This window comes from Lathamus discolor, chromosome 3 (genome assembly GCF_037157495.1).
Source record: "Lathamus discolor isolate bLatDis1 chromosome 3, bLatDis1.hap1, whole genome shotgun sequence".
Lineage (NCBI taxonomy): Eukaryota > Metazoa > Chordata > Aves > Psittaciformes > Psittacidae > Lathamus > Lathamus discolor.
The window spans coordinates 4,292,157-4,314,524 of NC_088886.1; the positions used below are offsets into that span (position 1 = coordinate 4,292,157).

Here is a 22,368-nt window from a genome sequence, read left to right on the forward strand (position 1 = left end):
GAGCCCCTGCGACACCCAGGTACCATGGCTGGTCACTATGTGCCATCACCTTTGGGACTGTAAACTAATTCAAACCGGAGCCAAAATGCCAAGTGATTTTCCTTCCGTGGTTTCCAAACGCCAAAGCCTCACTCCCCAGACCCGGCTCACGCCGTCGGTCCCACTTCTTGCAAAACAAAGAAATCCATTTAGGCTCCAGGAAAACCCACGTGTTCCCGTAACTAATTCGAGCCCAATTGCATTTGTGGTATTGTCAGGTCTTTAGGACGATCCTGTGCCATTCCCAACGTAGGGAAAACCGTGTGCTTAATTATCTTCTTTAATAATTCCATGGTATGTGATTTATTACACAGACTCCTTATTTGTAAACAAAATCAGAGCCCCAAATGTGCGAAGATAGTCGCACTTCCTGGCTAAATAAGAGGCAGACAAAGAGCCCTAATGATGCACCAAAAACGCTAACCAAAAGTGTACTCTTTAAAAAGATCACCAATTTAATGCTTTTTGTATTTCATTTATCAGCCATGTAGTCATCATTCCCCTCCCTACCACCATCTGTACACACTTTCCCAATAGACCATCACAGCTGTCCCGTTTCTCACACAAACAGTACCTTTTATATGCTTCCCAACTGTTTTTAATAACTGTTCTGTGCACAGCACTGTACTTCCTTTGTTTTCCTTCTTTTTTCCCTTTTTTTTAAATATGAAAAAGAGATATAATCCAAACAAACAGGTCATCGCAGCAATCGGGATAGGAGGCAATTAAAATGTTAAATGCCTCCGTGGCCACTGACCCGTCCTCGAGCCGCGCCAGCGGCCCCAGCACGGAGCTGGAAAGTTCCCTGAAGTTGCTAAGGTAGGCAAAGCTTGTTCAAAGGATGAGCTACATGAGCGAGACTGCCTGAGAAATGCTTCATCCCTTTTAATGAGGAAATAGTATTAATAGTAGATACTGCTTGTGCAGCCAGGCAAAGTTTTGTGAGGCTTTTAAAGCACATTTATCGACTCAAAGATATCACTGCCCTCTGTTTCAAAACCGCATGGACAGAAACATCCCATTTTCTTTTCTAACTCTGACTCATTTCACTCTTTCCAAAAAGTGTGTTTTCCAAGCGTGTCCTGGCTTTGCATCGCTGGTGCTCATGCCTTCCCTAATCCCATCCCTCCTGCTGGAACCCCGAGCCGGGCTGGACCGCACAAGCTCAGTGGCCTGCAGCGGAGATGAAGGATAACTGAGGATAACTCAGCTGCAAGCCCTGGCAAAAGAAACCTCTTACAAATGGCAGTAACAGGGAGAGATCCAGCCAGGAACAGGGAGAAAAGTGGAAGTTTCTTAGCAACCCATTCCGTAGAAAACCTTCAAGAATGAAAACTCAATATACTTGTTTTCTCCAGGGCCATGCCCACGGCATCCCACTGCAGGGAGGTGTGCGCATCCCACCCTGCAGCACACAAACTGCCCTTAGCTCCGCACCATATGGGACTGCCGCAGATAACCCAGCTCCGTGTGGGACAGGGACCCTGCTCGTGTCATCCTCATCCCACGGGCAGACAACTTCATGTCATGGGACTGCTCGTTGATGAGACACATCTCATGTTTTTAGATGGGAGTTTATTATTAAAGACCATGTATGTGGAAAACAACCGGTTCACTCTCAGTTCCCATCACGATTTTGACCTCCAGCTTTTGACCAGAAAAAAACCAATGTCCATGTTTCAAGTGGGCACCGAGCATATTATTTTGCCTATATATCACACTCACATATCCACATTACAAAGAACATGCACCTTGAAGATGCACTTCTGAGGTGCAAGTCTGCATCCCCAAAAGGCATTTGAGCTCCGTGGCTGGGTGTTTCTAACTGCATTTTTGAAGCTGATGTCCTCTACAGGAAAAAAAAAGGCCTTTACCACAAAAATCCCACTTCTTATCTGACTGCCTTGTGTTCTTCCCAACTTTTCCAGCAATACCCAACCTGCGAGCCACTATTGAGGCCGATCCTCCCCCAGCCAGGCAAGCCGCTGGTGAAGCTTTCAAATACAATGATGCGGGATTTACTTTTTAGCCAAGCAACAACTACTTTTTACTTTTTAACACAGAAACAAACGTAAATAGGTTTGTTGGCTATTTTTAATGAAGTCCTCATTATGTCAGGAAAAGTCCTTGCCATCACACAATAAAAGCATTGCAGTGGCTATCCTCCCTAAAAGGGATCCCAACAATAGCTGGGCTTGAGAAAAGCATCCCGATACAAAGAATTCATTCTTCTGATTTACTTGAAACTACTTTGCCTTAAAAGAAAAGAAGAACTGAATTACATTTAAATTTTGCCCTAAGTTTCCAGCATCACTCAGGGATTTGGCTGTTTTCTTCCATCTCAAATTAAAACTTCATTGGGTAAAAAGATCAGACAAAATTCCAAGCGAATATCCTTAGGATGAAGTCTGATTGACAATGTATTTCTGCATTAGAATCTCCAGTAACTGCTCATTTTGACAACAATCGGAACAACTATTTAACTTGCCTTTAGATACCTTTGCAGGGGCTCATCCCTGGTCTTTCAGTGCATCACAAGGTATTTTGTAACACACATACTGGCTTTAAACACAAAAATGGTAATGTAACCAGACGCGATGTTTATTACAAAGCTCACACTGCTCATTATCTGCCCCTCACACACAAGGCTAAATCTGTAGACACAGGAAAATAGAACATGAATGAGGCTGTCTCAACACTTTACGTGTAATTCTTCATCCTTTCTTTCTCCTGATACCATGAGCAGATTGTGCACGGTGCCTGCGCTCGCCCTGCAAACTTTCTGCTTGCTGGTTTAGGACTAGTCCGAGCCCACGAGGGATGATGGAAATGCCTCCCTATGAAATGTTTTTCCCAAGTTCGGAAATGTATTTTGCACCTAGTAATGATCCCTGCAGCTCCATGGTGGGTTTCCTGGGCTCCTGTTACTTAGACCATCATCTGTTACTTAGAAGCATTTATGTTGGAAAGACCTTTACGATCGAGTCCAACTTAATGTGCAGCAACAGTGGCTGGGATGAGATGTGCAGCACAGAGGCCAGTGCGAAACACGTTTAGACTTTGTTTAGATACTGATGCTATGAGCATACTATGAATATGATGAATGGATGCAACGAAGAAGCAGAACAAACACTAACTACACCTCTGTGGCCAGGGCTAAGTGGCAGGTCCGGAGGATTTGCTGTCACCTTCAGCTCTCATGGGTGATGCAGCATTAGCTTTAGGGCCCATGGAAGGTGTGCTCCATCCACCAGCCCTGCCTGGAGCCTGTGCATCACCAGGGCTCAAGCAGCACAAACTCACCGGTGCTACCATCCAGCTCATGGCGTAAGTGGGAGCCAGGGATGGAGACAACTTGCCATGGGATGTGTACACCAGGCCGAGTGAGATGGGCAGGAGAAACCCACTGACTGGTAACACCGGGGGCTTCCTGCTGCTCTCTATGGTGTCTTGCTAGAGGAGACCTCAGCGATACACTCTCCTGTGATGCTTTCAAACAACCTTTTTACATCATCAAAAAACCCATGGCACCAGCGAGTTTTATCTCATCGACCGCACAACCACCAGGTACCACACTCGCACCACTCTCAGCTCACCTGGCTGAGTAACCCCGCCTTGGATACCCACCAACCCCATGATGATTGTGTGCTTCGCTACAGATATATCTCACCCCAAAACATGAACATGCTGAAACATCCAATCATGTTCTGGCACGCATGCAAAGAGGAAAAAAAAGAGGAAAAAAAAGCCCATGGCAACAAAGACGACAGCTTGCCAATGGCAGCTGCTGCACGCACACACAAAATTAAACTATATTCTTCTGAAAAGGGATATTATTATGGCGTTTGTTTCCCCTCACCCATCACCCTCACCCATTCCTCACAAAATAAAGGGGGAAATATCAACACATATCAAACATGAGGAGAGATGGATCAAAAATAAGGAGAGAGAGGGAGGCACTGCCCTGAGCAGGGATGGGACGGAGAATGCAGGGTTTAACAGGAGATCCATCGGAGATGGATGTATGGAGCCGCCTTGAAATGTTGGCTCACCTAGGGGAGTTATATGGCACGTGTGAGTAAAACACTCAGCTTTTCTATTGCGGGAGGCTTGTGGATATGGAATGGCATCAAGTTTGGTCAAGCCAGCCCTCGGCTACAATACAAACCTGCTTATATACATTAAACGGCATCTAGTGATACTTCTCTTTGCTTCCTTTCCCCAGCGTGGTCTGGGATGCCTGCCGTGCTGCTATGCAAAGCACGAGATAGCCGTCTCCTCACTTGTGAAGATAAATGTCATATCGGACCTCTGACATCATGTATCCTCCAAGTAATTATTTTTGATATCGTAAGAGTGGTACAGGGTGCACAATAAAATTAAAAAGTAGAAAGCAAGGTTAATAAGATTATGGTGTTGGGATAATAGGTAATGCATTTTGCAGTATATCCTTAAATCTGCCCTCTCAAAACATAATTAAATAACTGTGATTTATATGTTAAAGGAACGCAGACACACAGTGTATCCTCCTACCCACACATGCTAATTGCCTTCAGCCCCTGAAAATCACACAGTTGTTTGCAGCTTTTTAATCCTCCTGTGTAAATAACCCGACTCGGGTCCAAGTTATGAACAATAAAGTCCAGGAAACTTTCAGACGAGTGTGTCATTAAACCCGTCTTGATTTTTATCTCGCTAATCTAATGGCACTGATGTGGACCGAAGCCCGCCGGGAAGCGGGAATGACTCCCCGGGGCCCATCGTACCGGCCCGAGTGCCAATGTGCCGGCTCTCCGTGACACCGGGATAGCACTTGGACCGGGAGAATGGATATTAAGGATCCAAAGAAGAGACTGAGACACTCTTAGGAGGAGCTAATGGATGTATAAGCTCAGGATATCCCTTCCTGGGCCTTGCTGTGTGTCTGTGTGCGCTGCGGTGGTGCAGGGACCGCGGGCAACGTTGCCTACACGCTTCACGATAGGCAAAACTCAACTGTGCCGCTCTCCATTTTGCACTCGCACGTGAGAGCCTGGCACACAAAATGGAGGCCCTCGGCCCTCATGGATTTTACAGGCAGCGGCTACAAATCCAGCCCGAATTCGCTCGCTCTATGGCAGCCACGTCCTCCTCCAACGTGCCATGCATGGGGCTGAGCATCATCCGTCCCCTGGGTGAGGACGTGGAGCGACTCTGGCTAGAAACACTTCCAAAAAATATATAAATACGCTGTTATCTCTCCAAAATTAATTACACTGTGATGAGGGGATGAGCCCTGGCAACTGGGCATAAAACGCTGCAACCCCCCCCAAAGAACTTGCTGGGATCAAACTGCCCCACACATCACGGGCACCATGACCCATGTGGTGATCCCAGCCGGGCTTTTTGGTGGCCTACAATAATGGAGGTGATAATTCACACTCAGCAAAGCCGAAATGAGCAAAGAGCATCACATGAACGGAAAACCCAAAGTGATTAAAATGAATTTTAGTCCACCGACAACTCTTATCTACCGAGAGCCCTCGCTGCCGTAAGGAAACCTTCAAGGTCGGCTGCTGTTAGGAGGCTAAAATAATTTGCCCTGAATTTGCAGCCTGTAATTTAATCAGCAGCTCCAGCCCTTGCCTGTGTGGAAGGGGAGCAGGGGCAGAGCTGGACCCGCGGCTCCCATCAAGGCTGCCCCAAAAGCAGGTCCCAAGCCCCGGAGGATCCAACTTTGGGATGTGTGTGGCAAAGCACAGGCTTTTGCGGAGGAGTTGAGAGTTTACAGAGCACAGGGCTGGGGTTTATTTGCTGGTTGCAAAAGCCTCTGCCGGTGCCTGAACCTGAAGCATCGAGGGGAGGAGGAGGAACTGAGAAGAAGCTCAAGGCATGGAAAGTGAGGGATGCCCTTTCCATTACATCCGAATGGGGAGAAAATGCATAACTGTAGTAATAAGTAGCGGGTTTTAGGCACAATTAGGATTCCACTGTCTCTTTGAAGGGTTTGAAAAGCTGACACGATGTTTTGGGTTCTCCAGATTCAGCTTTGAGGCCTCAACCAAGAGAAACATTCAGCCCCGCTGTGTACAGCAGTGACCACAACAAAGATTGTGGTTTCTCCCACACTCGCCTTAAATAGATCTAAATTAATGCTATTCATCATTGGGTGGAAAAGAAGGGAAATATAAAAGTGCAGTCACTTGTAGAAAAGCCAGCAGCGTTGGGCAACTTTCTTACCATTCAAAGGCTTCTCCTGCTCCTGCACCTCAAAGCCCACCGGGGCAGGGAGGTATGGAAATAACGCACCCTTACAGCGGCCGAACCCATCACCTGGAAAACATCCTGGGCACATGAAATACGGCTTTATCCCGTGTTTATTTGTTGTTGCTGTTGTTGTTGTTGGAGAAAAGGGAAAGCTAAACCACATGACTGAACTCCTGCCAGGGGTTCGTGATAGAGCAGACCGTCCCGAGTGCCGCACCAGTTAGTATCTGAATTATCACGGATACTCGCCGGCTCAGTTACAACCGCGCGGGGAGAGCAGTTGTCCCACCTAAATCCTGCTTCTGTCAGCTACCGCCCTGCTCACGCTCCAGAGAACACCCAGTCCCGCTCCCAAAGCGGGGAGCATCGATAGATGGAGATATCTCTGTGCACCACATAGGGTGTGTGGATCACGGTGTTTCGTGCACAAACGTGATAGGCGGGTGCTTGAAATTTGGGGTATCGAGCTGTAGCTGTCATTTCCCCACCTCTCCCAACTAAGATACAGACCCAGGCTCCCACCCCTGACTTTTTATGGGCACCTTTACTAAGGCTAAAGCAACGCAAAATCTGCCTTCTCCTGGTATTCCTTGAGAAACACAGAGAGATGTCTTCGTTTCACTTTTGCCTTTAGAACTACACGTCTTACTATGGCAAAAATTAATGTAGGAGAAAACCTCAGCCCCTCTGAGCCCCAAACATTAAAACCTCAGCTGAAACCGAGCTTCGCAGGTTCCCCTTGGCATGCGCAGGGAGCGCTGGACAGGGAAAGCGCATGAAATACCTGCTGCGAAGCTGGCTGAGTAAGTGTAATCTGGCTGTAGAAATGTGTAAGAACTCTTAACATCACAAACAAAACTTTAAGGAGCGTTTTGGATGTACGCTGGAACAGCCATGGGCTGCGAGTAGATTTTTTATGTATGGAGGGAATGTGACGGATGGCTTAAAAGTCTTTAGATATGTGCAAAAGCAACACATATACTACATATTATCTCCACTGAACAAACACCATTTGAATTGTGCCCCTTTTTAACTACCATTATGAGCTGTCTAAAGAGCATTTTGGTTGAAACTTGGGAGGAAAGGATGGGGAGGGGGGGGAAAAGCCCACTGATCTTACACCTGCTCTTTAGCAGTGGGAAGTAGGTTCTCAATCTGTTAACATGACCATCTGGCCAATCTGCATATCACGGCTATCTGGATTACTGTACGATGGAATGACAATAACGTAGCCAAAACAAAAGTAAAATGCATCAAAACCTAACAGTGGCGGGGCCCTTTTGATTTTAAATTAAATAATAAATGTGGTATCACAGCAAAGCGGGAAAGTCAGCTAAATAATTAAAACCGAGCCTTCGCTACGGCGTAATTAAGCAAACAATATGGTGTGTGTGCTTCTATAGGAGCCAGCAATAGTTTCGACCGTCGAGCGCTCCTCTTTTGCTCCGCAGCTCTCAGGAGTTCAAGACGCTGCGACAGCTCTTTTGGTGATGTACAGTATTGTCAGGACACCTCTCACATCCCTGCAACACGCCAGGCCGGCTGCGGCTATTAACAGGATTAATGCAGCAACAATCAATACCAATTGTACTAAAAGATTACAACGCAAAGCCCTGTGTGTACCTTTTGGACTCCCCAATACCTCCATGGGTATTTTGGCTATCTGCAGCCGCTTCCTGCATTAACCAATCTTTGGGTTATACCCGCTGATAGCTCTTTTGCAGTGGTTCAAGTGGAAATATTTTATATCCAGTGATAGAACGTAAAATGGGTCTGCTTAAAGTTCAAGGTCATGTGCTATATACTATTGCCCAGGCAATTAGCCATAAAGCACATGCAGTCACTAAGTAAATTTTCAGAGGTGCAGAAATAAGGCTGACTTCTCGCATCTTCGCTGGCTTCTGTTCCAAACACCAATAGCAAAACGAGCTCGTGTCAATAAAACCCGACCCGCGGATTTTCCTTAAAATTGGGAATTTTAAACGTCCTCCTGAAAGGTTAAAAGATCTTCTCTGCCACAAATACCTCGCTAGCTTAATTCTCACCCAAAGCGCGTAAGGATGGCTATCCAAAACACCAATCCGGGCATTGCAGCATCGCCTCCCGGCCAGCCGCCCAGCTTCATCCACTGCAGAAGCCTCAAAAAACTCTGACCTCTCACCAAATTTAACTACTTCCATTGCGAATCCATTCTCCCATCTGATCACATTAGCAGAAGGAACTCCAAAGCAGTAAAAAACTCCAGAAAGTTCTCGGTTGAGTGCCTACTAATGAACAAAGGTTAACTTTATCTAAAAGGTCAAATGCCTGGTGGCTAAGGTTGTGACCTTAACAACTTAAATTGTGACCTTGCCACGTGCCTAGTATATTGTAGATTCTGATACAGATCATCTGGTAAAGGACTGGTCATAAATTAGCTTTACTGTTTGACTCCCACAAAGAAAACGGTTTGCCACAATGGTTTCCAACTTGTCATTTGATACAAGCGCAGAATAAGTGAAAACTAAAAAGACAGCCTAAGTTCAGGGTATGAAAATGCCGCCTGCTTTTAGTTAAGCAGATTAGAAACTGCAAACTGAGAGCAATACTCTAGATTTCAATCCATTTTTTGGTCAACCTCTAATTCACCAAACACCGATCTTCCTTTCCTTTCATCTCATTTTTATTTTATTTTTTTTTTTACTTTTTAACAAAAAGGACATGTAGTTTTCCTATTTGCATATTTTTGTTTTCTCTTTCCAGCCAGTTCTTAAAGAGAATAATTGATTTCAGTAGCTTTGTAAGAAGCACTATTTAAATCCGTGCACATGTGTTCCCTTACAGATGATAGTGCCTACTGAAGAAAAAGCATGGATTCAAAGCAATAATTATCGTACATGTTTAGAAGGAAAGGGGCATCTTGCTGCCGAAGTCAACTCGAATAAGGGCATCTTGGAAGAGAATGCTTCCCCCCGAAAAAAAAAAGAAGAAGAGTAGAGAGGGGAAGAATAAAAACACAAGAAAAAGAGAAGCGAGCACTATGGGTGAAAAGGTCACAATGGTTTTGGCACGTATCTTCAAGCACGTTTCGGAGTCTGTGCCTCCTGCCAATACTGGCAACTTCTCAAAACTTTTAAGGAGGTAAAAACATTGTTTAGTGTTTACAAATCTTCTGTACTATAGCAGATGCTTGTCAAATCCGCTATACGTAGGTTGACCAGCCTACCTAATATTTGCGCTGGCGACTTCCTCCTTATACCGAAGCGGTCCATACGTTTGGGGAGCGAGGCCCGATGGAGACAAAGGATCCCTTAATATTTTTCCCCTTTTCTTTTGTAATTTTCCTGTTGCGCACCCGGCACAAGCTGCCATTACTGCGGGTCTGCGGGAACCAATGGCTGTCAACTTGGCCAATGTTCAGGTGTAACAAAGACTGCTGGGAAACATCGGAGGGGGGGGAAAAAAGGGGAAAAATGGGGGGAAAAAAGGAGGTAGCCTACACGGGAGGCTTTAGATACACCTCTGTGAAGCGATAGAGACAGCGACCATGCTGCGCTACCTCCTAAAAATCATTTTGTCCCCCTCCCCGGTGAGGTTTAGCAGGGAATACGCCAGCACACGCTACTGCATTAAGAGCACAATGCGATGCGTGCCATCAGCAAACAACGGCCGAAAACGCGACGCGGCGCGGTCGCTGCTCACACAAAACCGCACATCTACCCCCAAAACCCGAGCCTAAGCCTTGTGCTAACATCTAGTCTGAAGAGCGATCCGTGCAATTGCTGCCTGTTGACGATGAAGGCAGAAATAAAGGAGTTCGCTGTCAAGGGTTCTCTTTGCCAAGAGCGTGCTGATAAGATGGTATATCCCTTATCACAATGCCAAACTTTTATAATGTCTATTGCCTGGCTGCTATAACAGGGAGAGGATCCCTTCACGCTCCTCAGAGTACCTATGAATATGGTCCTTTTCTCCCCATCCTACATTTTTGTGACCCTACACACAGGCTAAACCAAGACCGCTGGTTTCTATGAACAACTTTTGTACCACGTAAAAGGCTGCTTTGCACTTGGGAAACACAGTACGGCCCAGTATTTACTGGTACGACACTAAATATGTATCTAAATAATAAAACCCCACATGCCATACAGCAGTAAATAGTGTTTTCAGCAGTAGGTATCAAAGTGCTTTAAATGCATCACCCCGCTCCGATGTGCAGAGGAGGAAACCGAGGCAGACAAAAGGGATGCGAGTCGCCGGTCTCCTCGGGGATGGTGATGGAACGGGAAGAGACCCACAATGCTCCAGCCCCAACTCCCTCTGGTTAGCCATTAATTGGTAATCCATCCTTCATTGTGCTCCGTAATAAACTGCAGAGTAAATAAATAATTTCCCACAATATTTGCCTGCCTCCCCTTCACCATAAACGCACCATACGATTCACCGCATCGCACCGAAGTGCAAAGTGAATGTTGCAGCCTATCTGTAGGAAATACCGTGAGGATACTTGGACGTTATTGCCAATCACACCCGCAAAATCAGAGCCCCAACACTGCCTATTGCAACAAGGACTCCGCGCAGAAAAACTTTGGGGGAGCCAAAACTTTCCGCGAGACCCTCTGGAAGAAGCTGGCGTTGGAGATGCAGGCTCCCAGCGCTGTAATTTGCTCAGTTTTCCTACTGATACATGTTAGTTTAGAAGCGGTTTCTACTCGTACGATTCCTCTTCCCTCCGTTCTTCTTGTTTTCCAGCCCCTCAACTTGCAAGTAAGGCTGAAACCCATGAGGACCTATGTATACCATACGCGAAAACCGGGGCCTAGCACTTCACACACACACATTTTTCTGCGATAGAATCACTCAGGAGAACTACAGTAGCATATTATTTTAACCAGTCGACGTACTACACATCCTCTGAGCACACCGAGTGCCAGGGCGTACCTTGCGCTGGAGTCGGAGATCCCAAGATTTTCATCACATGCAAAACCAGTTCAGTTCCCCCCCTCCATCAGCACAATATTATCAAACCAGGAATTTGTTTCAAGACCTGCTCAGCTTCTAAGTGTATAAGATGTGATGGTTTAGGGCGGTTATATGTCTCCTTTTCCCCACAGGGTTACCACTGGGGTTGTTTTGTGGCCGCTCAGAACTGATGACTAGGTTTGCTATCGAGGGATCGTCTTCGTCTTTCCCTCCGAGCCCAATCCTGCGGGATTTACACTCCCCATCGCCGTGGGGTAAGGATATGTGGTACTCCTGACCTACAGGCCTCGGGCACTTGTAGCCCTCTCAGACTACTTTGTGCATAACATGGACAAACTTTTATTTTTTAAAAATCAATTAAAATCTGCTTTCCTCCCAAACCGGGATAATGAAGGAAGCCACGTCCGGCTGCAGTCCCTCCAGGACAATATTTAGGATAACACCTGTGCCAGATACCCGAAATGCCATTATCCCGGGGAAATCGAGAGCCACTTTTGCATGGCTGCACCTTAAAAACCCACCAGAAAAAAACAAATGGGTGAGAAGGGAGAGTTTTGGCATCCTTGGCACTCTCTTCACTGCCCCGGGAGGGCGATAACCAGCATTCCCTGCTCCCTCCCCACCTCATGCAGCTGCCACCGAGGATACGGCACCCGGCACGGAGATAAACAGAAAAGTTGGAGAAGGTGGTATAGAAAAGCACTTACCTGCTGCGTGCACAAAGTATGCCAAATATAAATCGAGTTCCTTAACAGAAACTCCTATATGGTGGGGCTGTACGCACAGCCCGGGGTTAGAGCACTGTGGGGACTTTACAAGGCGCTCGCCATCAGTACTTTCGAGCGGAATACCTTTAAATAAAATCACCATAACAAGGTCCAACCTCCAGACCTTATCTGCCTGGCGAAGGCAGTCAATTCTTCTCATCTTGCCCTTCTGGTCTGGATTGGAAAGAACGCAACACGGAGGCTTTTTTCCTGTGACTGTGAGAACAAAATCCTCCCGAAATTCAGGCCTGATATCTTTCCGGAGCTTTGCCAGAAGTCTGGATGCCCATTTTTGCTTTACCTCGGGTTTTTCACTTAGCAGTTCGTCCTTCACGGCTCTCTCTTCCTCTTTTGACATGCGTTTTTCATGTTTTTTGAAGTATTTTCTTTTTCGGGCTTGCAGGTTGAACCACGTGTACGCAAACGCTCGGACGTGAGGCAGAAGTGCTTCGATGAAGGGATGAAATTCATCCTGCAAAAAGTTACAGAGAAGGGGCGATGTCATCGAAACCATCAACAAAAAAGCTGCCAGAAACGGGGCTTTCCCGGGATGGTGGGAATTAGGAGGCTGTTTGGATGTTTTATGGGCTGTAGGGTTTGCATCCCTTCCTGACAGACCCCGACCCCTCACCGCCGCGTCAACCCAAAACCTCTTCTCGCACCTCCCCGAAAATAGGGTCTGACTTCAACCGAGGGCGCAGCGATGGGGCCCTCTCCTCAATTCCCACATCTCTTTAAAAACACAAGGTAGAATGAGTTAAAAGCTAAAAACTCCGCTGCAAGTCCACTTGCGGATCGCGTATCTCCCTTTGCTCTCTCCCTGACCCCGCTGCTTGCGGTGTAGCCAGCGTATGCCCGCCAATTTGGCAAATCCTAAACATTTGGATGCCAATCAATGTTTGTATGGGGAAGTCTAAAGTATAGTGAAACTTTCCCTAAGATATATTTGGAAATAGCAGCAGGCAGTATAGTAAAACACCAATATAGCGGCATATACGAATACAGTGAAAGGTGGTTTTCTCTCCGGTTCCTAAGCGGTAAAGGGAGTAGAAAGCAACGTGGCCGATTTATTCAGCACACATGGCAATACCTAATACTAAAATCCTGGAAAATGCAAGTCTCATGAATTATTTTTTATTTTTATTTCTATTTATTCAAAAGAAAAAAAATGAAAACCTGAAATTCAGACTTATTTGGACAAATCAAACTCTGAGGCTTTCCATAAAATAAAAATAAACAGGGAAAAAAGTAAAACACGGGAACAGAAAACCGGAGCACAACTTAAGCAAATACACAGAGGATTATTATTTTTTCCCTTTATGCTTTGTGTCGCATTTTTATGGACATAAAACTAAATGCCCTGCTTGGAAAGTTAGTTTGGCCATCCAGAGACACTGCTTGCTTTGTGTAACGATGAGTTAAAGATCACCTCTCTTCCTTGGCACAAAAATAATCGCCATTAAAAGTGTGCCGACGATAAAGAAATGGCAAGAAAAGACGCACACGCACCCCAATTTTGTTTAATAAAATAATAGTATATATCCTCAAAAAGTACTGCATAAATCAGCCCAAGAGATCGAAACATATTGTAACACGCTGGGGCCACAGTTCTTGTTTTATTCTAAACAAATGAATGACTGAACTCCAGGCTGCACATAAGAACATATACAGCCTGTAGGGCCTGATCCAGTACCGCGTGCCGGGGACATCCCTGTTTCCAGGGGCCGAGTTCCTCCTTTTCTCAGGATTGGGCCCTCCAGGAGGGGAAAAATGGAGTCATTCGTGTAGCGTTTCCCCCAGCCAGGTCAGAGCCTCCCGCTGCCCACCCTTGCGAGGCACCACTGGGGATTTTTCGCAGTAACTAACTTTTCTTATTGTAATTATCCCATGGAGTGCATTTCCGACCCAAATCATTTCAGGTCGTGCAAATATTGCTATTAAAGCAGACATCTTCCTTGCTTCCAACACCTTATTTTACCTTGCATTTCCTTTGCAAAAACGATGAAAAATTGAGAAATCAATAGCAGAAATACCCATCAGCAAAATCCTGTCGTAATTCCAGAGCTGCTGACTCCCCAAAAGCTCCCCTTGCACTTACTCCGAGTGCCCCCTGAATTGCAAAGACTTATATCTATGGGTGATACCACAGCGTTTACGTCTTTTCTTTTCAACGCAGATTGCTAAACCCCACCAAAAATGGCACAATATATTTCCCTGTGGCACAGCAGAGCGGCAGTGACCGCGAGGACTATGAATGCTTATTAAAATAGAAGCAGGTAAAACAAAATAAATCAGTCCGATGATTGGCACATTCCTGATTTTTTTCCCTCCCTCCTCGAGTGGAAAAGATAAGTTTCAAATTTCAATAAAGTTGGGGGGGGGGGGGGGGGGAAGGAGAAGGAGAGAAAAAAAGATTGCTGCGAGTTTGCAGTCGGCAGATTCAAAAAGTGAGAGGAGGCACAATCCAGCACATGGAGCTGCTCGCACCCACCAGAAACAGCTCTCGCAGGGAAAGGGAAGGGGGGGGGAGAGGAAAAAATAATCAAATCTATAAAAACTACAGGTCCCTACAAGCTATTAAAAATAATAAACCCTCCCTTATGATCCCTCCTGTGCTTCCCCTTCGCCACTCAGGGAGAGCCAGGGAAAAAAGGGCCTTTTGTCAAGTGGAAGTTTATCTGTGAAGGTACACACAGAGCAGAGGCTCGACAGACCCACAGCGAGCCAGGGGAGCGCTCCGAGCGTCCCTCGTTTCCAAACACGTTCCTGGTACATCCTGAAATATTTCAACTTTCCTGCTTTAAGCAGCGCTTTTGTCCTGCCTGATCTCATGTGCTCGGGACTTTTTTGGCTCGACGCTGGATGCCATCCAAGAGAGAGTTGCTTTAACCTGCGCTAAAGCTGATTGCGACGATGCGAACCTGAAAGGGGAGGTAGAAACAACACACACACACACCACCCCCCCAGAAAGAAGTGATTTAAAACCCACTTTGAAAGACTTCATGGGGAGGGAGAAGGGGGGGAAATAAAAAGGTGCTTTTTTCTTTTCGTGGTGTGAAGCCTATGGCTGAAGTAAATGAGAGGCACTGCTGCTCGGCGCGCGAGGTGTGCACAGTGTTAGCCTCCAATGTGTCTGTTCAAAATGGTGTACGAGGAGAAAAGGTTCATGGCTCAGAACCAGACCAACTTTCCAAGTGTCCTGGTAAACTCCAAATCCCACCGCTTCCACCTCGGCGGCGAGGTATTACCAAAGGCAAAGTGGAAAGAAAAAGCACTCGGGGCTGATCAAACAAAATTGGGCTGGAAGCAGCGGGGGGGGGGGGGGGAGAGTGGGGGGGGGGGGGGGAGCACTTTCTGCACAATACAATTACTTATTTCAGTGTTATTATAGGGCCCCTTCCCGAAAAAAAGCTTTGGGGAATGTGCCAGTGCAAGTGTGCTAAGGACTGGTCTGCAGGCTCGCTGTAAAACAGCAAGATTTTAAGTAACTGATGGAAAAGGAGCTGATCTTTGCCTCTCCCCAAGTTAGTTTTAAGGGAAACTTCCAAAGTGTTTGATACAGACATTTGCTTCCCCCCCCCACCCCTCGGTGTTTGATGGGCCACCTAAAAAGAAAAGGCACCAGAAAGCTGGGAAAGCAAGAATAAAAAGTTTCCTTTTGATGATGAGGATGATGATGATGATTTATCCCATTGCACTACTCTCCAAAGTTTGTGGCTCCAGCTCTTTTCCGAGAGCAGCCTGTTTCCAAGCAGCACCTCACATTTGGGCCGCACCATTGTGTGGTGCTTCTCCCCCAGATTCCCTTCCGCTCTCCAGCAAAGGTATGAAAAAAGAATAACAAATACATAAGAAACAGAATTAAACAACTACGATGAAAGAGACCCAAAAGCACTCGCAAGAATGTAACACTGCAAAGGAGCCTTTGGAAACAATATATTTCTGCTGATCCTTTTGAAATGAAGCCAGCTACAGTGCCCCTTGTTAATATATATTTTACAATCCATTTGCTTGTAAATCTATTTGGAGCTGTGCATGTGTCCCTCAACTATTTCCTAGATCTTCAGCAGATATGTAAATGGAACGATGTTTAGATTTTTCCTGACAGATGATACAAAATGCTCGTGCCTTTTGCAGTGCCAGTGCGTGGATAAATACCGCTCACAACTCGCGTTTCGGGCTGTTTTTCCTTTTCTAACCCACTTGCGAAAGCTTCCCTTTAAATCTGAGGCAAAACTTAACACACACACGCAAAAAAAGGAGAAGGCAAAAAAAAACCCCAGAAATCTCCGTCCCAAAACTCGCATCAATAAAAGCTCCTGAAACGGGAAAAAAAAAACCCAGGAAATTGCTGTGATTGCTCAGGGCTTGTCCCTTTTTTTTCCATTAAAAAATGACAGAAGCACCTAATTGATCCTTTGGAGAGGAGAGTTTGTCAGGAGGCCTCTAATCCTCATCTTACTTTTCCAAACGTGCAACAAGAATGCGAGGTCTGAGTGCAAGGACGGAGCCTTTTTTTTCCTCCCTTATTTTTTCCCCTATTTTTTCTTATTTTAATTAAAATAAAAGGGGGACACACGCGACACAACCCGGGGGCCGGGGAGCACTCAAGCCATGGCTTTATTTTGCTGTCCTCAATGTGTAACTGGGCCTAGTGCACCCCAGCAGCAGCCGTGCAGCTGCGGAGCGATGCGGAGCGCGGCCGGCCCTGCAAGCAGCCTGGTCCTCGCCCTCCCGCAACCAGCACGACTGACAAAACCCAGGTATTTTCCCCGAGCTGGAATTCCAGGAGCAAACTTTGGGCCAGCCGGAACGCACGCTCGCATCCCGGCCTCTCCAAAACTCCCTCCGCTCCCGTTTTCCTCCTGCCCTTCATCAAGTGTACGGAGGGTTTTTAAGCCCGGTGGAGTTTTGTGCCTTCGCTCTGGCTTTCTCCTGCAGAAAAGGGAGGGGGGGGACGGCGGTGGAAGAAGGGGATGAAACTTTTGCAGCTCTTGGGGAGCTGCCTCCCCTTCTCGCTGCATTTTTCTCGCCGGGAAGAGCCTGGAGAGGCTTTCTCACCGGGAGAAAGAAAATATTCAAATTAAATTAATAAGAATAATGTAGTCAAAATCTCCTGCAGGAGGAAATAATCTGGGGTTTGAGTCCGCCACAAAGCATTTCCTCGTTAAACCATTATATCCTGCTAATTGAAGGTGTGTAATTTAGCGTCCTGCAGCAGAGCGCGGGGGAAAAAGACCGGGGGGGTGTGTGGGGGGGGGTGGGTGTGTGTGCAGCGGTGCTCCGCGGCCGCGCAATTCGGGGCACCGCGGAGTGACATCCCCCCCCCCCCCCCCCCCACCCCCCCCTCCGGCCCCGTCCCGCCGCAAAAGTTGCGCCGAGTCCCGCAGGGGGCCCGATCCGCGGGCGGGAGGGTGGCGGGGGGGGCCGGGGGGGGTAGGACACACGCGGGACAAGTTTGCGGGTGTCCCCCCCACTTCCTCCCCATACAAACACGCACACACGCTCCGGTCCCTGCAGGGTCGCGCTGCGCGGGTGCGGAGGACACCGCATCGCGCTGCGGGAGCGTGCCAGGTGCGGGGAACGGGGCCGTCTGCGCGCCCGCGGAATGAAAGGACGGGGGGGTGCGCGTGAAGCACGGAGGAATCCCACCCGCGTAACCCCGAGCGGGGTGTCCGGGCGGTGCGGGCCGGGCCGTGCTGCGGGAAGGCGCAGCGGCCGGTAGCGGTGCCACGGGGCCGCGGTGAGGGGCGCGGGCGGCGGCGGCGGGCGGCGGCATCGATCGCGGATGACCAAGCACGGCGGGGCCGTGCGGGGCGTCCGGCAGCATATAACACCCCCCCCCCCCCCATTAATTAAACCATTAATAAGTAGGCGCCATTAGCCATGTGCAGCCACAAATGGCCGTGCGGGAAGGGGGGGTGGTGGTGTTGGGGGGGGGGGGTGGGATGCAAGCGAAAGGCAACAAAGTTAGTTTCGGCGAGCGGCGTTTCTGCCCCTTTCCCGGCGCGCACACACCCCGCACCACGCTCACACGCAGTCCCGCACACCCGCACCCCGCAGCGCCGGCCCCCACCGCGCCCCGGCAGCCGCTTACCTGGGTGAGACAGAGCGGAGAATACATGACTGCTGCGGGGGGCTGCGGTTTGGAGGTGTGCGTGTGCGGGAGAGAGGGAGAGAGAGAGGGGGAGAGACAGAGGGAGAGGGAGAGAGAGGAGGGGAAAGAGAGGAGAGAGAGAGAGAGAGAGAGAGAGAGAGAGAGAGAGAGAGAGGAGAGGAGGGGGAGCCCCGAGCCTGCTTCTTGCTTTCACATTTCCAACTCTGCCAAACTGCAGCCAGCGCGGAGCCGCTCCATGAGCTGAACTTTAACCCCGCCTCGACTTTCCCGCACTACGCGCTCGGCATGCCTGCCCCGCGCGCCGTTAAAGGCATAGCGCACGCTTTGCGCGCCCCCCGCTACGCTCCCCCGCGGCCTCCTCCTCCTCCTCCTCCGCTCCGCGCCTCTCCGCGCCGCTCTGCGTTGCCCTTGCGCCGCGCCGCCCCGCTCAGCGCTGCGCTGCGCGCCGCCCGCGGGGGGCGGGGAGGGGCGGGGAGGGGGCTGCGGCGCATCCGCCTCCCTCCGCCCCAACGCCCCGCAGCGCGGGCAGCCGCGGAGGGGACGGCGGGGACCGGAGCGAAGTTTCCGCGGGTTTGAGGAGGGGGCTCTGCGGGGGGGGGGGGGGGGAGGTGTCGTTATTATTGATCGGGGTTATTTGGGCTTTTTAGGGGTTGGTTTGGGTTTTTCGCTTTTACTGCGGCTCCGCTCGGCCCTTGGCCGGGGAGAGGGGGGTGGGGGGAGCGGCGCTGCCTTCACAACTTTCCCCATCCCCGTTGTCACTTGTCATTTTAAATCAAGCACTTGATGGTCAAGGGTGCTTATTCCACTTTGAAATACTGATAAATTAAATAATACATTAAATAACACCTACGTAAATTAATCTCGTCGCCCCCCCCCCCTTTAATTAATGAAATCATCCCTTAAAAGTGAAGCGCTTAACATTAAAAATCCACCCGCGCCTCCTGCCACTTCCCGAGCGCATTGTCTTGGCACCGGCAGCGTTTGGGTTTGGGGTTTGGATGCTCTCCAGCCCGCTCAGGGGGACTCGAAGGGTGTCCCGTTAGGGGTGGGTGTCCCCGCTCCTTCCCCAGTTTAGAAATAGCGTTTCCCATTGATGCTGGAGGCAGTTCAGGCCGCCTCCGCGTCCCTGCGCGTAGTTATGCGCGGAGGGGGAGGACACATACAGAGGGAAAAATCCCATCCATAGCAGGACACGGGGGGGGGGCGGAAATACACACACAGAGCTCGTTTAACAGGCGGCGGGGGGGGGGGGGGGAGTTGCGCGGGTGCGGAAACCCCCCCCCCCCCCCATGCTCTCCGCGCCGTTCCCAGCCTTTTGCGGTTTGCAGCATTATCTTGGAGTAACTTTTGGCGCCCTTCGGGAGACTTTTGGCCGCGGGACGGCTGGTTGCGCCCTCTAGGCAGGGCCCGCGGTCAAGCGCAGCCCCTCCGCAGCCGCGGACAACGCGCACCGCAAACCCCCCCCTCCAAAACTAAGCAACGCGAAAGCACCTTCTCCCCCCCCCCCCCCCCAAAGCGGTACTTTACAGCGCTGTAGGGCTGTGCGCGCAAGGTATATTCTTATTTTATCGCAACTCAGCGTTTTGCTAAGGACGCCTTCAATAATAAATAATTTTCCTTCTTTTTCTATAGAAATTAAGGGGTTTTTCGCCCTCCCACCCCCTTTTTGGAGGGGTTTTTTTTGGTGCTAAAGCCGGAGGTTTCCGCGGCTCCGTCCCCGTGGGGCGCCGCCAACTTCGGCGGAAAAGGCAAAAAAAAAAAAAAAAAAAAATCCCGAAAAAAAAAATAAAAAAAAAATTAAATAATAAGGAAAAAAAAAAAAAAAAAAGACGCGCCCCTCCCCCCCGGGGGAGTTCAAACGTCGCAGCACCCACCCCTGCCGCTGATTGGACTGCCATCGGCGACGTCACACTGCCCCGCCCCGCCGATTGGCCCCTGCCGCGGTCCGTCACACCCCGCGCCCAGCCGCGTTTCTTTGTGCGCGGCCGCTGGCGCTCCGGACGGCGCGTTTCGGAGCCGGCGCGCAGGAACGGGCGGCCCAGCGGAGGGGGGGGGGGGGGGGGGGGATATCTGTCAAAGTCAGCGATTTCCTTAAATCCCGTTCAAAATAATTACCAAAACAGAAAAAAGAGGGGAAAAAACCCCTCAAAACGTAACTCTGGTGCAGAAATCCGCGGCCGCGCTCCCTCCGCGCACAGACCCCGCGCAGCTCTTGCCCACACAATAGCTTGCTCCCCGCTGCAAAAGCATAGAAATTGGGTGGAAAACCACAAAAACAACGCAGGAAACAACCTAAAAGAGGAGTTTTAAGGCCGTGCCCGCGCACAGGGAGAACGCGAGAAACTTGGCTCGGCCCCGGCCGTTGGCACTTTCTGTTTTTATGTCTCTATTTTCTTAATTTAATAGCTAAAATAAACTTGCAGCCGTTGGGAACCCGGAAGAGAATAAACGCCGCAGCCAATTGCCGCCTGCCCTTCGGTGCCTTGTTTGCTTTGGGGCTTTTTCCTTGGGATCGGGGTATTTATCCCGGTGGCTCCGCGCCGGGGTTGGTGGTGGTAGTGGGGGGGTGGTTGCGGGCGGTAGGGCCCGGGTCCGGGCCGCGCTACCCGGGCGCTGCCGCTGCCTGTCCCCTCTCCGCCGGGCAGGCTCCGGCGCCCGGGACTTTGCAGAAGTTGCGAGCGATTCGGCAGCCACCCGCGTCCCTCCTCCCCTTCTCCTCCTCCTCCTTCTCCATTCCCCCCCCCCCCCCCCCATTTCCGCAATCGCCGCAATTTGCATAGGAGACCCGCACCGGGGGGTGGCGGGGCTCACGGACATCCCCTATCCCTCTATAGCCTCCCCTCCCAAGGACGGGCGGCCCCGCTGCGGGCCTGCAGCCAACACCCCCCCCCCACACACACACACACCCCGCTCCCCTCTCGCAGCCGTGGGGTCCTCCGCAGGGCTGCTCTGCTCTGCGGGAGGGCGACGGGGGTGCTGCGGGCAGCGAGCGCCCCTGGCACGGGTAACCCCCCTTTGCACGGGTAACCGCTTGCATCGATACCCCCCTTATACGGGTAACCCCCTCCATGCACGGATACCGCCCTATTGCACGGGTAGCCCCCCTGCATGGATACCCCTCTTTGCAAGGATAAACCCCTTCTGCATGGATACACCCCTAACCCTCTCCCTTGCACGGATAACCCCCGTCCTGCACGGTTAACACCCTCTCCCCCCGCCCTTGCACGGGTACCCCGCTTTGCACGGGTAATCCCCCTTTTGCACGGATAACCCCCATGCTACAAGGGTAATTCCTCCCCCCCCCCCCCCCCCCTTTGCACGGATAATCTGCCCCCTGCACACATACACCCCGACCCCCCCATACCCCCTCTTTTAGCACGGATACTCCCTTCCCTGCACGAATAACACCCTTCCCTTGCACAAATACCCTCCCTCCAGGCTCCCCCCGCCGCATACCAACCCTCCCCGGCGCAAGGAACCCCCTTGCCTTGCACCATCAGCGCTTTGCTGCACGGGCAAAGTTCCCTGGCACTACCAAACACCACCCCCGCCGCTTTTCATGGGCACCCCCCATGCTCTGCACCCCGCACCCCGTGCTTTGCACCCCCACATCCCAGGTGCGGAGCATATCCCCCCCCCCCCCCCCCCCGGTCCCTCGCCAGGGGAGGAACTTTCCTCCCAGCAGCAGCAGCAGCAGCAGCAGCAGCAGCTCGGCCGTGCCTGGCAGCACTGCAGCAAGCCGGAGCCGAGCTGCTGCAAAGTCTCCAACTGACACGGCACCCCTAAAATAGTCCTGATTTCATCCCTGAAAGGATTTCCTGGCTTTGTGTGTCTTAACTAGCCTTGGCCATTTTTTGTAGAATAACCCTATTATTCACAGCTCCGAGGGTACAATCTGCTAAAGTCACTTAATAAATAAAAAAAGAAGAAGAAGGAGGAAAAAAAAAACCCTTCAAAGGGCGTGAGAAATAAAGGCAAACAAACAATTGTCTGTAGCTCTCAACTCCCCTTGATCGTGGATCCCCGCTTCATTAACAGCACAAGCATTATAGTCTTAAACTGGAAGCCTCAAGATGCGTGATAATACTGCAAAATTAATTTGGGGGGGGGGAAGCGAGTGGATCTGAAGGTTAATGACTATTTTTTTTTGAACAAGAAAATGAGACTTTACTCAGCACAACTTAACTCATAACGAGTGGCATGGTTATGCCTCTGAATGTATTGCTTTGAATCGGC

The 22,368-nt window shown here is 49.9% G+C and overlaps 1 protein-coding gene across 10 annotated transcripts in view; it reads right to left on the minus strand.

Annotated features, from left to right (window-relative positions):
• Nucleotides 1-18,528, minus strand: part of NFIA (nuclear factor I A) — a 255,928-nt gene extending 237,400 nt beyond the window's left edge. For 5 of the 10 annotated variants that reach the window (XM_065673200.1, XM_065673206.1, XM_065673204.1 and 2 more), the window contains exons 1-2: nt 18,112-18,527; nt 11,955-12,486 (exon numbers count right to left, since the gene is read on the minus strand). In XM_065673200.1, the coding sequence (XP_065529272.1) occupies nt 11,955-12,486; nt 18,112-18,138 (559 nt within the window). In that variant the 5' untranslated portion in view covers nt 18,139-18,527. Of the gene's footprint in view, nt 1-11,954; nt 12,487-18,111 lie in introns of all 10 variants that reach the window. The other 5 variants (XM_065673205.1, XM_065673203.1, XM_065673201.1 and 2 more) reach the window with 2 other exon arrangements.
• Between the last annotated feature and the right edge of the window lie 3,840 nt (nt 18,529-22,368).